Source organism: Meriones unguiculatus, chromosome 11 (genome assembly GCF_030254825.1).
Source record: "Meriones unguiculatus strain TT.TT164.6M chromosome 11, Bangor_MerUng_6.1, whole genome shotgun sequence".
Lineage (NCBI taxonomy): Eukaryota > Metazoa > Chordata > Mammalia > Rodentia > Muridae > Meriones > Meriones unguiculatus.
Window position 1 is genome coordinate 95,728,996 of NC_083359.1, and position 14,093 is coordinate 95,743,088.

The 14,093-nt window shown below is 46.8% G+C and overlaps 1 protein-coding gene across 1 annotated transcript; it reads left to right on the forward strand.

The window, feature by feature from the left end:
- Positions 1-3,137: 3,137 nt before the first annotated feature.
- Becn2 (beclin 2) lies at positions 3,138-4,409 on the forward strand. Its single transcript, XM_021661425.1, has one exon. The coding sequence runs from the start codon at positions 3,138-3,140 to the stop codon at positions 4,407-4,409; it is 1,272 nt and encodes a 423-aa protein (XP_021517100.1).
- Positions 4,410-14,093: the final 9,684 nt, after the last annotated feature.

Sequence of the window (14,093 nt, forward strand, 5' to 3'; positions counted from 1 at the left end):
CAATAGCTCAATTCTTTTTGTTGTTGTTATTTTTTCAACATAGATGTTCTCTGTGTAGCCCTGGCTATCCTGGAACTTACTCCGAGGAACAGTCTGGCCTCAAACTCATGAAGATCCATCTGCCTCTGCCTCCCAAGTGCTGGGATTAAAAGTGTGTGCCACTTCGCACAGCTGCAGCTCAACTCTGAATCCTTGTCCGGATCCATTGATTTTTCACTCTCTCCTAGCAGTCCCTTTCCTCCCTACAGGCATTTCAGTCAACCTCCTGACCACTCTTACCTGGAACTTTGTTTAGTTTCGCTTGCTTGACCACACATCTAGTGACTATGGCTGGAGAGATGGACAACTGTTCCCAAAACCAGTTGCTTCGCCTTTTTCCAGCTGACCAGCAAGCATCCAGCTCCTCTGGTATCTTCACTCCCATGGAACTGTTACTTGTGTTTTCCTTCTCATCTTTGCTGTTGGCAAAGCTCTGCTTCCTATTCTATTGAGGTTAAATTTAGTGACTCAGTAGTATTTGTCGACTTTTAAGAGAAGCTTCAGCGAAGTGGTGAGAATAAGGGGTGATTTCAATGGGTTTAAGATGAAGGAATTGGGACACAGTGAGTAGAGAATTTCTCACAGAGATCTGCAGGAACCAGGGTATTAGTGAGGAGCCACAGTCTTGCTTGGCACCATGAGTCGGTGAAAAATAAATAGATAAACAAACAAATAAGCAAAAACCCTCTCTGGGTTATGTGTCAGTCCATAAAAGTCTCCTTGGGTCTTCCCCAGCCTCAGGATCTGGGGATGAGAAGACAGGACTTGGTGGGGGAATCTCCACAGACAAGGGATTTCGTCTCCTAAGAGCATTCTAGCCACGCCACTGAAGAAGGGCCAGTCTACCTCTCCAGATCCTTGTGTGTGTGTGTGTGTGTGTGTGTTTCCTTCTGAGGATTTGTCCTCAGAAGACCCAAACTTAGTCAGCTGTGATTTTTGTTAGTTTTAGTGGAGGGTCAGTCAGAACGGGGGTAGTCCTCACTGGTGAATTTTCTTTATCATGTTACACAGCCTTGGGACTGTGACATTGAAAGTAATCCAACCGTTTGATGAAAAACACTGGAAAAGCAAAGGCGGGCTTTGTGGACATCTTCCCAAATCTGATTCTGATAGCAGGAGGGCTTCGTTGCCTGTGTAGCTGTTATTGCTTTATTGCACAGAGAATTCTCCAATCTAGTTTTGAGCCTTCTTCATCTTAGGCCTGCTTGGCAGGCTCCAGAATATTGGCTGACTAGAGAAGAGCTTCTATAGTGAATGGAGAGAGGACATTCCTTTCATTTACTACATCAGAGATATTTTCGGGAGGTCTTAAGGGTTAATAGAACTGCTAATTCTTGACTCTCCCCTAAGCACTCTTATCAATTAATTAGTTAGTTAATTTTGGTGCACAGCCCAGGCTGGCCTTCAACACACAATCCTCTCCCCTTAGCCTCTGAAGTATGGGCTTACAGCGTTGACTGACATTTTAGCCTATGGCTGAGCTGATGATAAAAATGCACATCTCCAAACTATTTTTATTTCATTAATTAAATGAGAATATTTCCCATCAATTCCTGTTAGATTGCAGTGTGATAAAGGATTCTAAGTGAATTGTGAGAGCAGTCTAAATTTGTAGGTCAGAGTAGGCTTCCTGGAGGAGATGCCTCCTTGGGTAAAGGTCCTTGCCCCAAAGCTGATAGCCTGGATTCAATACCTAGAAGCCTCATAGTAGAAGAGAACCAACTCTTGAAAGGTGTCTTCTGACCTCCACACATGCATCATGGTGCATGGATGCTCCCCCCACAAATAACCATATGGTTCAAAAATGATTTTTAAAAGAGACTAGAGAACAATTTGGGTGGTGGGAAATATGATAAACTGACAACTAAAAGCAAGGCATGTGCAGAGACAGGATGAGAGAGGCTGGAAAATGGTCTGGACCTTGGAGTCCATGGTTGACATGGATGGAGACTTTGGTTGACGTGAGGAGGCTTCCTGTTGAGTTTGTATTTTGAGGTCAGGCTGGCCACTTAGAACCCAGACTGGTCTCAAGTTTAACACACAGTGAATGCTGGCCTTGAACTCCTGATCCCTCTGCCTCTACCTTCCAAGCACTGAGGTGACAGGCATGTGTCTCTTTTTTAAATTTCTGTGACAGTCTTGCTAGGTAACTGGGATGGTCTGGGACTCACTATGTCAACTGGCAACAATTCTAGGATCACAGGCATGTGACACTATCCTTGGACTTCCTTTCTTTTCCTTCCTTCCTTCCTTCCTTCCTTCCTTCCTTCCTTCCTTCCTTCCTCCCTCCCTCCCTCCCTCCCTCCCTCTCTCTCTCTCTCTCTCTCTCTCTCTCTCTCTCTCTTTCTTTTGGTGTTTTGAGACAATGTTTCTCTGCGTGGCCTTTGATGTCCTGGAACTTACCAGGTAAACCAGGCTGACCTTGAACTCAAAGATTTCTCTGCCTTTGCCTCCCAAGTGCTAGGATTAAAGGCAAGTTCCACCACCACCTGCCTCTGCCTCCCAAGTGCTGGGATCACAGGTGTGCACCACCATGCCCTGCTCTGACTTTTTTTCTTTTCTTGCTTTCTTTTTCAGTCAAATTCTCAGGATGTACTCCAGGTTGTCCTTGTACTGTATAGTTTAGGCAGGTGACAAACTCAACATTCACGGGGTGTGGTGGTACACACCTTTAATCCCATCACTTGGGATCCAGAGGCAAGTGAAGGTCAGCCTGGTCTAGAGCTTTCTACCTGCCTCAATGACCAATAAATAAACTCAAGGTGATCTTCGCTCCACAGTTTGAATGCTAGAATTACAGGCATGAGCCACCATACCCACCTTAGATTTTTTTCTGAAGATGAGATAAAGGCATTAAGGATTTTGAGGTGGGATAAATTGTGATCAGATTTTAAGGTTAGAAATAGTTTAAGGTGTGTCTCGAAAACTTTAAAAGAGAAGAACAAGTTACTCAAGATTTCCTTTTCCAGAGAATCGTGGGTGTCTACAGGTAGCCTGGAACTGTGGTAAGGTATAGGGGAAAGCAGGAGAAACATAGGACCAAAATTCCACTCGGCTAGAAAGGAAACTCCACCCCGGCTGGAGTGCAAACCTCTAGGATGTCTTGCATCTTCTTCCTGTGCCAGCGCTGCAATGAGCCCCTGAAGCTCTTGCAGAAGGTCAGTGCAATGCATGGCCAGCCCTTGGACCATGCCAGCCCCTCCACAGAGATGCCAGTTTCTGGGGAACCACAGGCCAGGCCCTCCTGCAGACCCCACCCTGACAAAGGCGGGAAGCCCAAGGAAAGCACCAGCTGCTGCATCTTTACTCTGCTCGGTGAGACTATGTCTCTGAGAACTTTGAATACTATCCAAGATACCGTCATAAAGATCTATGAAATCCTCTCAGGCCAGAAGGACGTGGACCATCCCCTGTGTGTGGACTGTACCGACAATCTCCTGAGGGAGCTGGATGCCCAGCTTGCTCACACTGAGTCTGACACCCAGACCTACAGGAGTTTCCTGGAGAGAGAGTTGCTGGTGAGTGAGGAGGAGGAGGAGGCACTACAAGTGAGGCTCAGGGCCGAGCTGTCCTGTCTGGAACAGGAGGAAGCAGAGCTGGTTCAAGAGCTGGAAGACATTCACCACCATCATGCAAGAGTAGCCTCGGAACTCGAAGCAGCGCAGGCAGAGAGGAAGGAGCTGCATCAACAGGAGCAGCAGCACTGGGTGGAGTATTCCGCCCTGAAGATGAAACAGATGGAGCTGATGGACCAGCTAGGCAGCGTGGAGAACCAGCTGGAGTATTCCCTGAGGCAGCTGCGGCTCTTGAAAGAGACCAGTGTCTTCAACACCACTTTTACCATCTCGGATGAGGGTCCCTTGGGCATTATCAACAATTTCAGACTGGGATGCCTCCCCAGCATCCAGGTGGGATGGGATGAGATCAACACGGCCTGGGGACAGGCAGCCTTACTGCTCTTCAGCTTGTCCAAGAAAGCTGGACTGCAGTTCCAGAGGTACCAACTGGTTCCCTATGGGGACCATTCCTACCTCAAGTCCTTGACTGGTGATGGAGCGCTGCTGCTCTTGTTTTCGGATGGGAGCCAGAGCGTCGTTGTGAATAACAAGTTTGACTGTGGGATGAAGGCCTTCCTGGACTGTCTGGAGCAGTTTGTGAAGGAGACTGAGAAGGAGGAGGGGTGCCTCTGCCTGCCCTACAGGATCCATGGGAAGGAAGGTATGCTGGAGGATACGTGGGGCAGTGGGGAGTGCTACTCCATCAGGATCCATCTGAACACAGAGGAGGAGTGGACAAGGGCTGTCAAGTTCATGCTTACCAACTTGAAGTTGATTCTTGAGTGGGCTTCCTTTAAGTACTGTCAAAATTAACTAATTTTCAAAAATATTAAGTATTTACTCAGTGACCCAAATGTCACTGCTGTCCTGTGCCCCTTTCCCTTGTATCTTTTCCTCTGGTTCACCTGCACCCAGGCATTCAAAATAATGGGGAAAAACACACACACAAAAACCCACAAAGACATAAGATACCCCTGCGTTTAAAAAAAAAAAAAGAAAAAAAGAGAAATGAGACAAGGCTGGAGTTGGCTGGAGATGAGCAGAGTTGGGTAGTAGAGAGAAAAGCTGAGGTTTGAGCTTAACTGTATGTAGTGAACCTCAGGGCAGTGGCCATGGGATGAGATTGTTTGGGGATTGAGTGTTGTTGTTGTAATGTATGGCATAAACCTTTCCTTTTCATCGCTAAGACAATTTCAATAAATGCCTACATTTTCTTAAATGATTAAAAGTGAGAAGTGTGACTTTGTGTGTGTGTGAGAGAGAGTTGCTTAAAGCACAAGCTAGCCTGGCATCCAACATTGCCATGCTTTAAGCCTCTATTACACAGGAATTTATGTGCCTCTACAGCTGAGAGGTGTCTCTTTATTTGTTTTTATGTACATTGGTGTTTTTGCCTGCATATATCTGTGTGAGGATGCCAGTTCCCCTGGAACTGGCATTACAGACAGTTGTGGGCTGCCAAGTGGGTGCTGGGAATCAAACTCAGGGCTTCCGGAAGAGCAGCCAGTGCTCTTCAGCTCTGAGCCATCCCTCCAGTCCAATTTGTCTCTCAATTAGACTGTGTCATGTTGAGATTACTTTTTTCCATATAGCTCTGGCTAGCCTGGAACTCTAGATCAGGCTATCTCCTACCTCCTAAATTCTGGGATTAAAGGCATGTGCTACCACACCCAGGACTTTTTGAGATTAGTTTTGAAGGCTAGAGACACAGCTCAGTTGAGTTTTTGCCTAGCATGAACAATGCCCTGGATTAGATCTGGTTAATTTTTAAAGCTCTTTGTCCAGTGCTGCATTGCCAGTGCAATCCCAGTGCCCGGAACGTCTGTCAGCGAGCTGGGACTTTGCAATCAGCTACGCAGTGTCGAAAAAAAGGATTTACTGTGGCCATTAGTTACCTATAACAAAGAAATGTTCCCAAGTGAGCTATGAAAGGGTTCAGAGAAGGTGGCAGGATGGAAAAGGATTAATGAAGACACCCCTAGTTTCCAGGGAGACATACTCTGTCATTTTTTTGCTCATCTGTGAAGTGGGAACAATTATACTCACTTGGAAACATTATTGATTACAAAATCAAACTGATAAAGTACTCAGCTTTCCCCAGTTTTCATGTTTACATCTCACATAATGAATTAGCATGTCTAAAACCCCACAAGCAGAGAAATTATTTTTTGTTTTGTTTTTTGTTTGTTTTGTTTTAAAGACAGGATACATAGCCTGGCTGTCTTGGAATTCACTATGTGGACCAGGCTCTAATCAGGCTCACCTGCCTCTGCCTCCCCAAGTGCTGGGGTTAAAGGTCTGTGATACCACATCTGGTTTGTTCACTTTTTGTTCTTGTTTGAAACAGGATTTCTTTGTGTAGCCTTGGCCCTCCTGATTTGTAGACCAGGCTGTCCTTGAACTCAAAGTGATCCACCTGCATCTGCCTCTCTGAGTGCTGGGATTACAGGTGTGTAACCACCACACCCAGCTGCCTGTTCACTTTTTGATTCAGATATTCTTAAGAATGTATTAATGGACACCAGGCAGTGGTGGTGCACGCCTTTAACCCCAGCACTTGAGAGGCAGAGGCAGACTGAGGATCACTGAGCTTGAGGTCAGTCTGGTCTACAGAGGGAGTTCCAGGACAGCCTAGGCTACATTGACACCTGTCTCAAGAAAATAAAAATAAATAATAAATAAATCAATAAACAGAAAGAGAGAGAAAGAAAGGAAGGGAGGGAGGAAGAAAGGAAGGAAGGAAGGAAGAAAGAAAGAAAGAAAGAAAGAAAGAAAAAAAGTGAGAGCAAAGAATGGGAAAGGTCCACTAAATTACATCTCCAGCTTTTCTTTACTTTTGAGACAGGGTCCGCTAATTTGCTCCAACTGGTCTAAATAGAACTCTATTGAAGCTTAGGTCTGAAAGTTCCCCAACCCCCTGCCTCAGGATATCATGAAAGATGACAGGCAAGCCCTGCTCCGGACTGAAGAGCCATTCTGTTTTAAAGCTTAATCGGCTGCTGGTGGCTGTACATTCCCTGCTTGGCACCCCGAGATGAATTCATATTCATAACTGTTTATCTTTCGGCGACGGCATCTTATAAAGATACGATTACGTTCACATTTGGGAAAGTACTTATTTTCAGCAGCCAAGGATTCTCCTTTTTTATCCTTACATCCTCACTTCCCTTATTGTGGTCTTAGACCCTCACTTCCCCAACCTGTTGCCTTTTAATTTGCCAGCAAACGCCTCTTTGATGACGTCATAGCGAGCGCCCATTACCGTAGCAGCACTTAGAACTGGCAGGAAAGCCTTGCTCCTCAGTTCTTCTGAGGATCTGCTGGCATTCCTAAGGAGATGCGTTTACTTTTCTGTTTATCCCATGTCTGTGATGAAAAACCATATGGTGACCCAAAGAGCAAGCTGGAGGAACGGGAATTTTTTTGGTTTGTATCACTGTTCATCCCTGAAGGAAGTCAGGACAGTTACCTGGAGGCAAGAGCTGATGCAGAGGCCATGAAAGAGTGCTGCCTACTGGTTTGCGTCTCAGGGCTTGCTTAGGGTTCATATAGAACCCAGGACCTCCAAGCCAAGGGTGGCACCGCCCACAATGGGCTGGCCCCACCATCGATCGCTAAATAAGAAAATGCCCTACAGATTTGTCCACACACAACCCAATGTTTTGGAAGAATTTTCTCAGTTAACACTCCTTCCTCTCTGATTCTAGCTAGTGTCAAGCTGAACTAGCCAGTGCAGCCCAGCATTTATATATGTTTATATATATATACTTGACTAGAGATGATCTTTCTGACGTTTATATAAAACTCACCATTTTTTAAATTGAGTGTCCAAAGGCCACAATGTGGCTCTCATACACCTAAAGAAAGTCTCTACCGCCCCCTCGTGGTACTTGTTGGTTCCGACAGCATCTGTAGTGAGCTGTGGGTTCTGAACTGGCTGGCAGACATCAGCTCGGTGCTGTTACCACTTGAGAAGAAAAGACTGGGTAACATCGAATCAAAGGGTGCAGCCTCACGTAGCCTGCTTAGAATGTTTTCCTGTTTTGAAGTCTAGGTAAACTGTATTACTATAGGAAGAAAATGACACAGATTTCAAAATCTCTTAGAGTTGCAACACTGACCCTTCTTTTGGACCCAGAACCATCTGATGCCCAAACCCCTGCTCTCCCCGGGAGCATGCTCAAAGTATGTGTTCCGTAAGTTGATCTGAAATTGAGATGGGTCAAGGCGCACGGGGACAAACCATCCTGGCAATTCTTTCTCAAAAGGTGCCTGTCGCTGCCCACTCTAAAGACCATTGGAGCCGTCTGAGAATCTCGAAAAACTGGAGGTTTGGGAAGCAGTTCTAAGAAAAAGACTGGGTATTCTGCATCCTGTCAGGCTCTGAGGTGCTGCTGATTCTACCAGTTTGCTGACCAAACTCGGAGTCTTAACTGGACTCTAGACCAACGCTTCTTAGAATCCCTCAGTCTTCACTCAGAGAATACTTGGCAATGTCGGGAGACAGTTTTGGTATCACTGCAGGGTTCAGCCTGTGTGCTCCCCATTAAGTGCCGTCCAAGAATTATTTGCCCAGATATCTACTACATAAAAACTTGGAATTTCTGCCCTAGACCTGCATCACCCAGGTCTGACCCCTGTGAGCCCGGCTCTAACCTGGGAGCAGTTTTGGATACAACTAAGAATGCTTTTGTCCCAAGAAGTGTTCTTCATTCATGCCTCTTCAGGGAAAATCTTGAACGAAGTCTGTAAACAGGCCTAGATCAGGCGGCTACTCCCTAAGACTGTACTCAACCTTCCTCGGGGTGTCATGATAAACTCCCTAAAATAGTTCTGTTCCATGATCCTAAGGGGTTCTCTTGATGTTAGTGTGGTGATGCTGAATAAAGGTCTCAGAGACGTCAAGAGGGGTCAGTCAGTAAATGCACACTGACATTTGCTTGTGCATTTGTGAAAACGTCAGGACCTGGGCACGCTCTTCTGTTACCCAAATATATTACGGTTGCTTCAAAAACTCAGGTGTAAACATACTGTGAGAACACAGAATGGATAGCCATTGTTTTACAGTATCGGAGCTGGGAGACTCCACATAGAAACACTAACCTTGGAAGCCAAAATATAAAGATCGTATGATAAGAACCTTGATGAGAAAATTGACCTTATGGTCTGAGGGGTATTGTGGAATTAGCTTTGAAACACCTGGCTTACAATGAGGGTAATTACTCAGCTAAAAAGAATTTTAACAAAAAATCATAAACAACCTAGATGCAAAGTGATACAATCCATAGCATGCAAATTGCCAATTAGTTTCAGTTATGTGAGTGGGTGCTAAGAAAAGAAAAGCTGTATCCAGGCTAAAAGTGGCCTGAAACTGTCTCCTGTAGACAGGCCAGCTACTGTACTGTACTGGCTTCTTGGATCTCATGGTCTCCAGCTGTGGCTTTAAAGGACTTGGAACCCAGCCACTGTGTTACGCGAGACGTTCCTCGGAGCCCCTCCAGGCCTCAGTCCTGCTGGACCCAGGCTTGAGTCTGTAATGCCTCCAGATGGCTCCTGCTGTCAGTCCTCTGAGTCAGTACCAAGTCTTTTGTGTCTTCATAGCTGAGTCCCTAGACACACATGAGCAGAGGTCAGGTCTCTGTCCACGGTGGCATGCACATGACACAAAAGCCTCACTGCAGCCCCTCCACCCACAGGCCCTGAGCTGTATGCAACAAGTTACTTTTTGATTTATGTTCTAAGGTTCCCTTAGTAAAGTACAATGCCAACTCCAGCAGAGGGTCTCAAGCCATCCCACCCACCCCCGCTCCCCCCACCCCCCGCCAGCTTTTAGGGACTTTATTTTCCTTCCACATTCTCTCTTCCCCCCCCCTGCTCAGGATCACTCAGGGGTGGCTCTAATCCACTCAGTGGCCTGCACTGTGGGAGCAGCTGACCAGTCCTCAGTGGCTGGCTGGGCACTCTGGTCTTCAGTAGAGTGCTGTATGGGCACAGAGGGCACCTGCACACCCTCAGACTGGTCTGCCGCCTCGGGCTGAGCAGCGGTGAACTCAGGAGCTGGCACAGTCCATGCGCCCTGGAATTCCTCTTTGCTCATGGCCTTCTCAGCAGCAGGCTACTCCTCAATCTTCTCTGGGTCTCTGGAGAAGTAAAGATCAGGTAGACCCTCCTACGGGTGCGCACGGGAGATAGTGTCACGCATGCGCAGTACTTCATGCCAGCATCCACCGCAGAGAAGAATCTGTGTTGCACAGAGCGATGGTGGGCAGGTTGCCGGAAGAGGCCGCTGTGCGGTCAGTCCTGGGATCAGTTACCACTGGAAGCCGTGGCTCCCAAAAGGCTCTTTGGACCTGTTTAGTGAAGGTCCCAGGTGTGAAGTGGCCAGCAATTGCAATGGCTCCAGTGGCAGCAGCAAACTTCAGAAAAGCTCGCTGGCCAGTTTTCCTGGAGGAGGTGACGATGACATCAGCAGGGTTCCCGAAGCTCCTGGTTGCTGTAGTTGCCAAGACAAGAAGTTGGAGTTCTCCTGAAATGATTGGACCCTAAGCAGCAGGAAGCAGCTAAGAGAACCTCTCCCCTTCTCCCACTAACCTTTTCTCTCTCTTCTCTGGTGTTGGGGAGTTGGAAGGGACTGGAGTGGAGTAAGGAGAAAGATATAAAAATGTAAATAAAAGTTTTTGTTTTTTTTTTTTAAAGTACGCCAATACTCCTGACGAAAGGCCCTCTGGGCTTTACCCTTAATTGGGTAATTTATCACTTTCAGTGTTTCATTTACTCTGGTATAGAAAGCATTAATAATGCTCAACACTAGATGTGAAATTCCATAATCCATATGATTACTCCATGATACTGAGTTCTTATCTTTGTTTCAAGACACGGTTTCTCTGTGTGGCCTTGGCTGCCCTGGACTCACTCTGTAGACCAGGCTGGCCTTGAACTCCCAGAGATCCGCTAGCCTTTGCCTCCCAGAGTGCTGGGATAACACGTGTGTGCCACAGCTGTTCTTTAATTCTTAAACACAGTGCACTCCCTTCCACCATTTGCCACCGAATTCACTAGCACTCCCTTCAGGACAGCAGGGAGCCCTGTCCTGGAATGCAGCCCCCCACCTCAATCATCACCCCTGCCATTATTTGTTATCAGATTACCGTTTGCAGGTCACCAGGAGGACATTCAGGGGGCTTTAGTTTAGGCACTGGGATAGCTCATTCCTTTTAGTCTTTAGTTCTCCTAGGGGGAGAAAAAGCATCTGTAGCTTAGAAAGTTAAAGTAATTCGATCAGTGTCACACAGATGGTGAGATCTGAGTCTGTGACCACATGGACTACCAAATGCTTATCATGAGATAAGGCTTTGCGCTAGAGAATTTAGCACTAGCTTAGAGTGGTGCCATGACAGTTATTGGGAAAGTACTTTTTGTAGCATTCTCATTGGCAGGGATGGGATAAGAGTTCACATGCACAGAACTCTCTCCCTCTGATGATGACCCTGACTTTGGTCCTGATGGACTATGTGTCCGATATCCCGTGAGGACATAGCACAGACTGAGCCACTGTCCTCTCATTATAACCCTTGGCGGTTAAGGCTGAGTGGTACAGATTGGGGCTGAGCAGGCTCCTTCCAGAATCTTTGCTGCCAAGGGACACCAGCTGTGGGCTGGCCTCATACGTCCCACATTCACAGCCGGAGAGCTTGGCTCCCCTTTCCCCTGACTCAGCTGTGCAGCTGTGGGCTCTTGGCGCCAATCCCTACCACCCTGGGTGGAAATGATATGCTGGCAACAGGAAGCATTCCATGCTTTACTAATCCTTCAGACACAGAGGGAACTGAAAGGGAGAGAGAGAGAAGAGAGAGGAAGGAAAGAAGAAACTCTGATGTGAAGGGAAAGTGGCCATGAATGGAGAGTAGCCGTTCTGAAAGCAACCAGAAAAGGAGATTTGAGCCTGTTTTTTTTCTGAGAGCCAGAGGCATTTCCTGCTATACCCAGTGTCTGCACAACCTTTGAGGTCACCAGGACTGTACTTGTACAAGAGGAAACTTATTTTAAGTACCTATGCTGGGATTCTGTGTACATACTGTCACACCTGACTTCTAAAACTTCCGATGCCCTCAGAGATCCTGGGGAACTGACAAAACACGACCATGACTTCAGGCAGGGAGCACGCAGTATATTGGGGAGGGAGAGGTGACCAAGGGAACACACAGTGGTACCAGTCATGAGAGGAGAGGTCTGGGGGCTGGGGCAGAGTTTGCTAGGAAATAGGATTTCTTAGACATAGAGGAAGGTAGAAGAAAGTTTTCTGAAGGCATGGGATGTGAGCTTATTAGCCAGGCAGAACAAGGCAGTGATTGGGGTAGAAATATGAGACTGAGGCAGGAGAAGAGCCTGTGAACAAAGAGAGACACTGTGTGTTTAAGCAAGTGCTAGGGGGCTGTGTAGTTTTGAGTTCCACATGCTAGCTGGGTGTGGTGGCACATGCCTTTAATCTCAGCACTCCAGAGGCAGAGGCAGAGGCAGAGGCAGGTGGAGTTCTCTGTGAGCTTGAGGCCAGCCTGGACTACAAAGCAAGTCCAGGAGAGCCAAGGCTACAGAGAGAAACCCTGTCTCAAACAATAACAACAACTAAAGAGTTCCAAATGCTCTAGAATTCCATACAAAATGGTCTGAAGGGGTCTGGTGAATCTCACCAAATGTTCAATGGGTGAATCTGTGGGGAGCACCAGAACCTCTTAGTTCAGGCACAGTGGGATAGATTTGTACCCTGAAAAAAAAATTATCTAGTTAGCATGGAGTGTAGATTGGAGACAGGGCACGGAAGTGGGTGAGGGAAGAAAAGACGGAAGTTCTCCTTAAGAAGGTTGTGATCTAGATTGAAGTGTTAGACACTGGTGGGAAGTTATGAAGATATTTTGGAAGAAATGGGACAGAAAGCCAGGTGTCCATAATTAGTGAGTTATGGCTATAACAGCTCTGAGAGCAGTGTTCAGTTGCCTGGAAAACTGGACTAGAGTTAAGCTGATGGGGGATATCAGTCATGGTTAGATTGGAGTGCTTTTGAGACTTGTGACAGAGGCTGGTGATGGATATGGAGTTGAGGGTCTACAATGAAGTGAGATGTAGTCATGGTGTGGTTGTGATGACTAAAGAGAAAACAGACTAGGAAGGACCCTGGGCTGACCTGCTCTGCCAGGATGACACTGAGGATTGAACATTCCACATGGGCATGCAGAAGTCTGAAGGTCCAGTACAGTCTTCTTTCTTTCTTTCTTTCTTTCTTTCTTTCTTTCTTTCTTTCTTTCTTTCTTTCTTTCTTTCTTTCTTTCTTTCCTTCTTTCTCCCTCCCTCCCTCCCTCCCTCCCTCCCTCCCTCCCTCCCTCCCTCCCTTCCTCTCGGGAGACAGGGTTTCTTTCACTTTGTAGCCCTGACTAACTCACTCTGTAGACCAGGCTGTCCCAGACATCCCTTCCTAACATGTATGTTAACTCACGTATCACCTTGGCAACAGCTGTAGTTTCACTATTATAGGTTGCTTACTTACAGTTTCTCTTTAAATATTTTTTCTTTGGGGACACCATCTAATAGCTTAGGAAGGCCTCAGTCTTCTTGTGCAGTCCAGGATGACCTTGAACATCTGTCTCTCCTGCCTCCTACTCTGGAGCGTTGGGATTACAGGTGTATGAGATACCATGCCAGATTTACGTTACACTAGAGACGAAACCCAGGGCTCTGTGCGAGCTGGAGCAGCGCTCTGCTTAGATACGGAACGATGTGGAGGATAAAAGAGAACGCAGGAACAAGCAGAAGGGGGAAGGCATGAGAGGTGGCAAAGGCCCTTATTCCCGTTGTTGGTGGCATCCCATCTGCCAGCTGTCTGTGTGTGGCTCACCAGGAGTCTCCAAGCTTCTGTGACAAAGGGAGATTAAGTGCAAAAAGGAAATGAGAAATGCAGAGATATTCTCATCTTTGAGACACGTCCTGTCTATTCAGTCTGGGCCAGGCTGACATGTGCCTTCTATCTTACATATATAGCATTTCTCCTGGAGGGTTGGTGAGATTGCTTAGTGAATAAAAGCTCTTGTTCTTGAGCCTGATGACCAAGAGTCCAATTGCCAGTATCTACCTGGTGGAAGGAGAGAACTGACTCCTGCAAGTTGTCCTCTGACCTCTAGAGGCACACCATGGCAAGCCCCCATCCCCCAAATAAATAGATGAACAGATAAATAGACTAACTAATACAATAAAGTAGAAAACAAACAAATAACAAACCCTCTTCCAGAATGGTAAATTGAAGCATAGAGAAAGGAAGACAAGTCTTGTTTTGTAAAACCTTCACCATTACTCCTCGTACTCAGAGTCAAGTGCAGATCCCCATCAGGACCCTTCAGAGTGTGTCCTAGTCCCCATAGCTCACCATCTTTGGCCCTTGCTGGCCTGCCACACCTGCCCCTGTTTCCTTCTTCAGGCCTTGGGTTTAATTCCCGCCCTTTGAATGCTCCT